The 10,144-nt window shown below is 40.0% G+C and overlaps 1 protein-coding gene across 7 annotated transcripts in view; it reads right to left on the bottom strand.

Moving 5' to 3' along the window:
* Positions 1-418: 418 nt before the first annotated feature.
* Positions 419-10,144, bottom strand: part of b3gat1a (beta-1,3-glucuronyltransferase 1 (glucuronosyltransferase P) a) — an 85,541-nt gene continuing 75,815 nt past the window's right edge. For all 7 annotated transcript variants that reach the window (XM_032510238.1, XM_032510246.1, XM_032510222.1 and 4 more), the window contains 3 exons: positions 7,012-7,308; positions 3,817-3,923; positions 419-3,514 (listed from right to left, as the gene is read on the bottom strand). In XM_032510238.1, coding sequence (XP_032366129.1) covers positions 3,837-3,923; positions 7,012-7,308 — 384 coding nt within the window. In that variant the 3' untranslated portion in view covers positions 419-3,514; positions 3,817-3,836. The remainder of the gene's footprint in view (positions 3,515-3,816; positions 3,924-7,011; positions 7,309-10,144) is intronic.

Raw genomic sequence — 10,144 nt, 5'->3', positions numbered from 1 at the left:
GTTTCCTACTTATTGTAAATGCTTGAATGCAATTTACACTGAAACCTATCTTTCGCCATGTATGTAAATAATAAAACAAAGTCATACCTTGAAAGGATTAGCACATGCTTTTGGCTCAGCTATCGTACTAACTAGCCAGCTACCTAGCTAGCTTTCAATAGCCTACTGAAGCCTATTGGCCTACTACAGTCTTTACTAGCTAAGATGATCATTCTGTGTCAATGGTGCAACCTGATGTAGCTAGCTAGTAAATCACTATAGCTTGAAACCAACTAGTTGTTAATAATAACTAATGGTGGACTGGGCACACGCTTTATTAAACCACTGGTGAATTCAGGAAAATAATCAGTGTCAGATGTTCTAAACACACTTAGTCCTACAACACACATACAGACACAATACTCCAGCACAGGTGAGGTTCTTCTCAGTTATTTATTTCTTGATTCAACTAACATCTTTCTCTGAGACAGAATTGCTGTGGCAAATAAACAACCTAAGAGTCACATGCATAAAATGTGAATCACATGAGGGTGGGGCAGGACATTGGAGATGAGGAAAAGAGAGGACTTATGTAAAGTGTATTGTGCCTTGGAGAAGCCCCTCAGAGGGTAATGCTCATTAACTGACATTAAATACGGAATAAACTGCACTAAGTTGTTCTAGTAGACTAATTCTTTGTTAGTATTAGATATTGCTTGATACGTCATCTGTAAGGGTGAAGCCCTTTTGAGTTGTTCTGCTGCTTTAGGACACACAACAGAGAGTAACATCACATAATCTTATTCAACCAATCCAACCACATGCTGACCTGTATGCCACATGACGTTTGCTTGCCTGCATCTTGACAAGAGCAGCGTTCAGAAGATGAGAGTGGGAATTTAGTTTCAGTTCAGTTGAATTATATACAACATACTCAATTTCCAGACACCCTGTAGTGTTCAAATTAAGTCTTTTACACACTAGTGTAAGTTTTTCTTAATTTGTTTCAGCGCTAAAAACATTTCAGGTGGGATTCATTCATTTAGATTAAAAGCCGATGATGACCACTCAAGTAGAACTTAGATCAACAACATTGCTATAAAGAAAATTGTGTGTGTGTTGGTAGCACTAACCTATTATTGATCTGTATGAAAATCCACGTGTATACACTAAAGTGTGCGCATGCTTTTTTAGACATCAGTTGGAAATGCAGATTTAAGGGCAAACACTGCTATGATTCAATTGCACATTTACAGTTGAAATAAATACATAAATAAATATATAAAAATCGATTTTGTAATAAATAATGGGAGGCAAGTCAAAGAGTAGAGCAAATCCCAAAATAGTCGGTGATCTCCATGGAAGTCCCCTGTGCAGTGTAATATCATGCAGTCAATTAAAACAGCCAGTGTGATGAGAGATACAATACGGCCATTTTCTGAATATGTATCTTATCATATTCCGAGAAATATTTAATAACACGTTTCCCTCCGGCCGATGAGCCTGAGAGGCTGGAACATCTTTGTAAGTCGTCGTACTGCAGCAGTGCATTTTGTGTTGTGTGTGTTGAAAGGGAGGGTTTGCACAGGGATAATCTGGCATCAGTACAGAGGCTCAATGTTTGAATTGTCTCTAGCTACTTCTGCCGGGCAATGTCAGATAAGAACCACTGCTGTGTATTGCACTAGACAGATGATTTATCAAGTTGAGAACAGATTATATTATGCAAGGTGTAGAATAACTTTGTTAAAATGTTCAGCCGTACAGCGTCATAGTTGCTGATGTCTATCGTCGGAAGTGTGATGACTCCCTTCTGTGATCTAGTTAATATACAACAGATGGATACTGATACTAAAATAAACCATGATGCAGCAATTTACGATACTGATGATGGTGCGTCAACGTTGCTACCAAATCATTAGCAAAAATAAGACTTCTTTTTTGTTGTGCTTTTCTTTAGCCTGCTGTCAATTGAGAGTAGTGTGTATTCTCTCATTTCATATGTATAAAAAACAAAATATTTTTGGGGCCATGCATAATTTATCTGAATCTACCTTCCATAACTTACACCAGCTGTTTGAAGGTAAGCTGCAGTAAAAGTCAGCAGATGGAACCTGAGCATCTATACTTATTTTGGGGAATTCTGTCTTCTTCACATCACAGCTTTTTGGAGAGGGACTGACAAACCCAGTAAAAACATATTTTCAGGCTTTGATGCTGTTTTATCCTGCTATTTTTTTGTACTTGCACACAGCAGATCCTTGTTAACCAGGACACATTGTGCATAGACAGTGGGGAAATAGTTGCTCTGTATAGTGACACGCTTTTCCCCCCACAATGTCAATTAGGTCAGAATTCATGAGTCTACTGTATAGATGATTTGAATTTCTTGGCTATGCGTCATGAATGTGTCACAAACCGGTGTTTCTATTATCAAATGAAATTGATGATGTGCTATTACTCTTTCCACGTGCTGAACCTGTGCCCCACCGTGTGACATGAAGAAATTCACCAGGGGGAAAAGAGAAGAGACTTTGTTGTTGTTTTTTTGTTGTTGTTTTTTTACATATAAATACAGTAATTACAATGCTTTTGTCCAAATTTGTCAACAATCCACTGATTGTTCTTTTGTTAAATTACTATTTACACATCTTGCCACAACGGAACATTATTTGTGTGTTTCTTAAGTGCTAAAAAGTGTTTTTCATGTTTATGTGTACCTTTCAGCTCCCAAGCACAAGAACGGGTAAATTTCAACTAACAGTGTGCGGGGGTGGCTAAAATGTATGAGTTATAATGACACCATAAAACAAACAATGACAACCCAAGAGTAAATGTAGGTAGGAGTCAGTAGTATTGAGCAAGCAAGACACGTGCTTGTGAGAAAACTCAAACCAATTAAATTAAATTAAATTAAAACAAACATCGTTATCAAAAGAGCATTCCTTCCCTTGCTACAGTATGTTTGTTCAAAGGAAATTCCAAACAGAAATATTTGTTCTTGGAGTCGTGTTTTTATCCAGGCTGATGATGTTGTCTGTGTCCTCAAATCCAAGAGGAATTTCTCTTTCGAACCATGAGTAGATTCAGACAATGTGTGTTATATTTCCTCAGTTATTTTGAGGGGAAGGATATCCTTTAACCGGCTTGTTTAGTTGACTCTGCTGCCTGTATGCTTGTCATAATTGTGCTGTCTCTTTTGTTAAGTTGACCTCAGCGGGGCGTTGTACCATGAAGGTGCAGGTCTTGTCTATCCACGCCGACCCTGTGAGGCGTCCTTTACTTTGGCTCCTCTGCGCTTCAGTCGTAGAACCTGACAAATAACGGCTGCTCTCTCATTAATCTGTGCTTTAATACGGTACATTTGTACTGTTTAAGTCCATATTTCAAAAATGTCAGATTCAGTCAAGAGGATTAAATCCCCCTTCAAAAGGCCGCTATTTCTTTTTTTTCCTGATGATTAAGACATGAGCGCCGGTTGCACTTATCAAGAGACTCAGCCGTTTCCTTCCTCTGCAGGTCCAAGGCCGAACACCTGCAATAGAAAGGATTAGGACATGCTGAGAAAGAGCTCTAAGCCTTAATTAAGTTTATTGAACCTGTTTATTTAAAAGGTGATGGACAACAGCTGCTATAATTGTGTCCTCAAAGGAAGTACATTTGACATAAATATACAATTTAATAAGAAATATTAAAAACACCAGTTTTTGAGTTGGACCAGGTGAAAATGATCATTCCATTTCCAATTCCCCTTCTGATGGTAATGTTGATGGACAAAACAGGGTTAAGCTCTGTAATAGAAGGTATTTCAAAAACATATAACACATTATTATTTACCGTGGTCTAAGGGTACATGGTCAAATCTCCACATTGGGGTCTGTGAATCCTTTTTTCCCCTCGTTTACAAGGACAGGTTTCTCCGTTCTCGTGTGCCAAACGAGTATCTGGTGAACGAAAAACAAACAGGGACATTAGTAAGATGCTGTTCCCCTAATGCACTTATTCAGTCTACTCTCCTTTTCAGCTCCCATTCTGCCTCATGTTCTTCAAAACCGTCTATTCTGGTTCAAGCTCCAACGGTACATACCACCACAGGGCCTGTCTGTGTGTTAAGAGCTACTTGAGCGTGAACCCTGCATTAGAAGGTAGTGAAAAGGAACCAAATATAACATAGCCCTCTCAGCTTGACCTGTGTTAAGTCCTCTCCTGCCCGTAGGATAATATCTACCTACAAATGACAGCCAACTGAAGACACATCTTTTTAGACAAGATTTTAACTAGCAACATGGCTCAGTATTTTATGTGTTACTGTTTTATTTGTTTTCACTGTAAAGCACTTTGTGACCCCTCTTGTCTGTGAAAGGTGCTTCATAAATAAAGTTTACTTACTTACTTACTTACTTACTTTTGCCACAGTATGTATGAGCTTTTGCCTATGCAGTAGCACTACAGTTCTTTGCACACATACACTATTGTGCCATCACGCCTTCAGACTGGGTTCATTTGGCCCCAGAGACTGGACAAACATCCAGGGAAAGGATGGCAGGGAGAACAAGGGAGGGGGGAAAAGTGTCAAGCTCATTTTCCCTGCTCTTATCTGTGTTGGAACCCTCCTTCCTTTCATCTAAGAGCGGCGGCATCCATGAATTATGCATAGGGCGTGTATGAGATGTGCCAGGAGCCCACTCCCACTTTGTTAAGGTGTAGGGGGAGGTTAATAGTCACGCTCGCATCTGAAGTGGTAAATCATAAGGAAGAGAGATGCCCATGCACGGCTTCCCATTTCTTTCTTTCTCTTTTCCTCTTGCCCTTCTGTCCGTCCCTGTGCTCATCTGTAATCAGTATGACGTCCCTACCTCCCCGTTCCTCCCATCTTCAATTCCGCTCTCTCGGCCGTTCCCTGAATCCCTTCTTTTCATTTACCCCTCTGAATGGCTGGGAGAGAGCAGGAGAAAAAGCTGGCTGAAAGCATCTCTCTCTCCCTTCTTTTCCCCTCTCTCTCTCTTTGTGTGTAGGTAGTGTGTGTGTGTGTGCGTGTGCGTGCACACGTACGAGCATGCGTGTAAGGGTGACTGTAGTGTCTATCCCCATAGCTAAAGCCTTCTGGCTGACTCCTCTTTGCTAGAGAGAGGCCTATGGGATCCAGATGAAGGACTGTGTGTGTGTGTGTGTGTGTGTGTGTGTGTGTGTGTGTGTGTGTGTGTAAGAGTACTTGTGAGCAGTGTAAGAAACATAATCAATGAAATTCAACTTTTCAGTAACAACTTTACTTTCTGACGATCAGAAAGTCATCATGTTTTCATGGGATTTTTGAAATACAATGATTATTGTTGCCTTGTATATGTTGAAGAGGGACATAGGAGAGGACATGCAAAGCAGTAGCCTTTTTCCAGCTCAGGGAGCCTGAAACATCAAAAATTATAATACAGTAAGCCCTGTATTGCTGATTGGGGATCAATGAAAACAAGCTAATTTTCTCACAATCACCATTTGTGTAATGTTTCAAGAACATTTTAAATAATAAGATAATCCTTATCATAAGGGAAGTGATTTGGTTCAATGTCATTTGGTTGTCTTTTAAAAAAAAAGTATGAGATTTTGGTAAAGAATTTGCTTTCCTGCAGAGAGTTAGATCAGAAGATTGATACCATTCTCCAAATTGTTGTGCTATATACAAAGCTATACAATTGGCCGCCGGTTAGCTTAGCTAAAATACTAAAAGCTAGTTTGTCTCTAAAACAAAAACTGTCTACCAGCTCCTCTAAAGTTAATATAACTCTTGGCAAGAAAGCAAATAACGATATTTCCCAAAATGTCTAATGTTTTGTGACTATTCCTATAATAATTCATGGTGTTATGTTCTATAAGGAAGCCATATTTTAAGTACTAGTATAAGTACTTTCTCCTTTTTTCTTGTTTCATTTGTGTCTGGGAAGTCACAGTTTTACACGCCCTCATGTTTTTGATTACATCATCTATGCAGTGTGCTTGCGTTGGTGTTACTGGTATAGAGCTGTAAAGTTTGCTCCTAAAAAGCTCATGAAAACCTAATCATTTTCTCTGTTGCTAAGGGTGACATTCAGTGGGGGGCCTGTGAACACTGTGAATAAATATATTGTGGTTTCTTACCACTTTCTTTTCTCTGAATCTGGTAAAAGTTATTTTACCAAGATGGTTCAGCACACAGATTTAGCTAAGGTTATAACATTAGCATACTAAAGCCAATGGTAGAAAATGCTGCTTTTCACCTCTACTCTACTTCACTTCCTTTCAAAGTAGAATATTTTACTTTTCACTTATTTTACTGCTATAGTTACTTGATACACAGATAAAGCTTTTATGTTCAAAACACATATGGTCAACTAACAAAATACAATGGACTATTAAAGATTGAACCAACTTGCTTCCCAACTTGTTTGGCTTGTGACCTCTTACAAAAAGCAGTGTGTAGTTGGGCCTCCTTATTATGTATAAGATGAGACATTTTCCCTCAAAACCTCAAAATGGTTTGATCTAACAGTGTGAGTTCGAACGAGATCAAATTTTCCAATATTTAACAAAAACTGTCAAGATTATAGAAAGTAACCAAAAACAAGAGTTATGTATCCGGATTTTGTTTTAACTTTGTTTCTACTTTCCTACACCAATAAAACCTCATGACCCACTAGACTTATCTTGACCTTACCCCTTGGTTGGGAATCACTTGATTAAGACCTGACAAAAAGCAGATTCCACACTGATGGATCAGTATTATTTTAATGCAGGATGTGCACAAGGTACTTAAGATAATACATTCCGCTGATCAGTTCGATTGAGTAGGATTTGAATGCAGGGTGTTAACTAGTAATGGACTACTTTGTCATTGATTAAGTGGTACTTTTATTTAGGTAGAGGATCTGAATAGGTTTTGCACTGCTGTCTACAGCAGGTATGATTTCTACTATCTTAACAAACTGTTTAGCAAATCCCTTGACTACTAACGGCTTAAGTCAAGCTGCTTAAATGCACCAAACATTGAAAGAAGGGGATTACCTTAGTGCAATTGGCTGCTTTAGGCTCCAGGTCGTTGAGTGTGACAAGTTCCCGGAGCAAACTACTCTCCTGGTAGCCTCCTTTCACCCCACGAAGCTTAAAGTATGCTTGCGGCTTGAAGAGAATGAGCTTTAGGTTGATGGCAAAGCCAGCCATGTCGATGGCAAAGGGGCGATGGGGGTCGAACACTGTCTTCCAGCCATAGACCTTTCCAGCTGCATTTACCTTGGGGGACTCGTATCGCAAGCCGCCCACAAAGGCCACAGGCCACACTGAAACTTTCCGAGTTGATCTCATCTAGCGAGGGGAGAGTCCAGAAGAAAAATGGAGAAAGAGAAGAGAGCCAATTAGTCATCTGAGAAAGTGTACATGACAATGAGACACAGTATTTGAGCATTAGCTGCCAGCTCACAGCAGTGGGTGGACTGAGGATTTTTAGAGCTGCTGCTATTATTCATTCTGAAAGACATTGAATATTGACCAAGCCATTCTGCCATGTGCAGCTGACACACTGTTAGATGAAGGCAGGTCACACACATTGTTCAGCAGCTGCCCTACAATGAGATAATTAGACACAACCATCTTTAAAGGGAGTGCACTGCCAAGAGGGTTTGAAGGAGCCAAGCCATTAGAGCAAGTGGCTCTAGTCGCTGGTTGGCTGAGGAGATTCTTTAAGGTACGGCACCGCTATCTTCTTCTTTTTTTTGTCCTTTTATGTCTTCCAGCATCAAACAATTTTTTTACAATGAGGGAAGAGGAAACAGCAGAGTTAATCTTACTCAATGCAGCAGAAATAATGATGCTGGTGCCTCTCTGGGGGAAGCTCAATTTAAAAACACTGTGTATGGTATGTGTATATTGTATAAAATATATTACAATGAGAGCATGTGTATAGAGAATGTCCATGTGTAAGCTTGTTTGCACATGTTTACTTGTTAAAGTGTGCATTCTACATTCAAAATATATATTTGTGCAAATCAAAGGCAAATAACCGTTTGCATATGGGCTGCATGTGTCATCTGATGGGCTGCTGCTGTGTGGTCAGTTCAGGAGATCAGAGAGCAGTGTGAACAGCGTGAAGTGGGCTGGAGGCTTATGGGAATCTGTGGATTTGAGCTTTAGGGGGAAAACTGTGCCAGGCACCCAGATAAGATTTGGCAGGATGTTGGGTCTTAATGAGCTCTGGGTGTTAATGGTGGAAGAGAAATCTAATGCTTTTTTGCATGTGTCCATGAGATTGTGCTGCTAAAATGTTATACACAGAATGGTGTTCCTGTCTGTTACAGTATATGTCCTACAAGTGCTTTTTCTGCAATGCTTGTGCTGTTTCTGTTGGTTGCTGAGGAGCTACGCTACTTTAAGTACCATCTTCAAGGTTGTTCTGCCAGTTTCTTTGTAGCCAGGCCACAACTGAATTCAGCCACCAACCGATAATTGCCCACCTGCCTGCTTCCCTCATAGATAAACGGCACATACAATTTATATCAAAACAAAGCATAAATCAGGCTCTTTGCAGGCAATGTCAGGAGGCTCGTCACTTTACCATCAATGCTGAAAATGTGAAAACAAGTACTTCGCCTGCTGCCTCTGGTGGGAATATCAACCAGAGAAAAACACGTCAAGATTATAGAAAAGCTATACAAACCATCCTCTGCTAGCAAACCAATCAAATGAAAATGCAACGTTCCTATTGCTCTTGGTGAATATGATGTGTTTGCAAAGTTTTTTGTTCAGAGTTTCTAGTTTGTATTTAAATGCCTGCTACTGTATTTAAGTTATTTTTCTTGCTTCACTTAGGAGGAGGCCTTCAGAGATAAAGAAGACACACAAAGAAAAGAAATGTCAAATTCTCACAGAGAAAAGAAGGCAGGCATCCAGGTACATTATACAGTCCTTTAGGGTACAGTGAGGAAGAACCAAACAGAATTGTCATCCATTGCTTCCTTGTAAGTCTTTGTCAAAACAATAGAAAAAGTCAATATTAATTTAGGGCTTCAGATACAATTATTTTTATTCTGCAAACTTATTGCATTTAAAGGGCTAAAGGTGCGCGAAAAGGTGTGAACATTTGCACACGCATCATAACCGGTGACAATATGATATTTTTTGGCATGATAGCGCACCCTACAAAATTTAAAAGAAGTAACCCACCTTTACACAACGTTGTATGAGAATTGGTAGGCTTATGTATAATGTTCAGACAAAAAAAGCCACTTGGAGCCATACCTTAAATGAACAGGAAGTCTGACATTTTGAATTTACTGTACATTTTTTGGACGTTTTTGACCATTTGCATGGATTAGTATTTCTCATCTCCTTCTACAGATTTAATCCGATTGACTTCACTGTACATTGTCCAATCTGCCACAAACTTCACATACATGACAAGAGTCCAGGCCCTATGACATCTACATACCAATATTCACTCACTTTTTGCTTCCTGCTTCTTACAGTGCAGACGCTTTGCTGCTTGCCCCTGCCTCTGCTTGCATATTTTTGCTGATAATCGTGCTTTTCCTCTGAGAGAACTAGATTCGGCCTTGGACACTTCAAAAACACTGGACATACTTTTTTTGTAGACATAGTGGCTATTGCCATATTTTAACATTTTTCTCTGCTGGTGAGCGTGGCCTACCATAGCTTAAGACTGCCTACAGTGATTGTAGCTAAAGGTATTAGCAGCAAGAGGCCTCCTTTCTCCGTGGAAGACTCTACAACTCCTTCAGAAGATTGCACTTCTGGAAACCAAGTTTCACCTACTAGAAGTGAACGGAAGTTCGGATCTTGTGGAATGACACCACTTTACCATGGACCCATACAATGGACAAAGCATTCTACACACGGCTAATTAGCACCAACAAACTACTAACAAGAACAGGAGGGTGGAACTGGTAATAAATCAACAAGTGGCAGTCTCCCTGAACTCGTCTGGTGCGAAGCCTAAGACTAATCATTTTCCTGGGAAATGAGGACGACTAACGGCAGGGCACGCGCCCTGAGATTTGTGATAGACCGGCTGGCCTGCATTATCATCCGGGCAGAGCGCCTCTTCAACCCCTCTACCTAGTTGGACATAGCCGTGGACAGCTGCAAAAGGGAAAATAAGCAACAAAATGCCCCCCCAACAACCTGG

The sequence above is a fragment of the Etheostoma spectabile genome, chromosome 3 (genome assembly GCF_008692095.1).
Source record: "Etheostoma spectabile isolate EspeVRDwgs_2016 chromosome 3, UIUC_Espe_1.0, whole genome shotgun sequence".
Classification (NCBI taxonomy): domain Eukaryota; kingdom Metazoa; phylum Chordata; class Actinopteri; order Perciformes; family Percidae; genus Etheostoma; species Etheostoma spectabile.
Note: the sequence above shows the minus strand (reverse complement) of the source record. Positions and strands in the feature narration are given on the sequence as shown.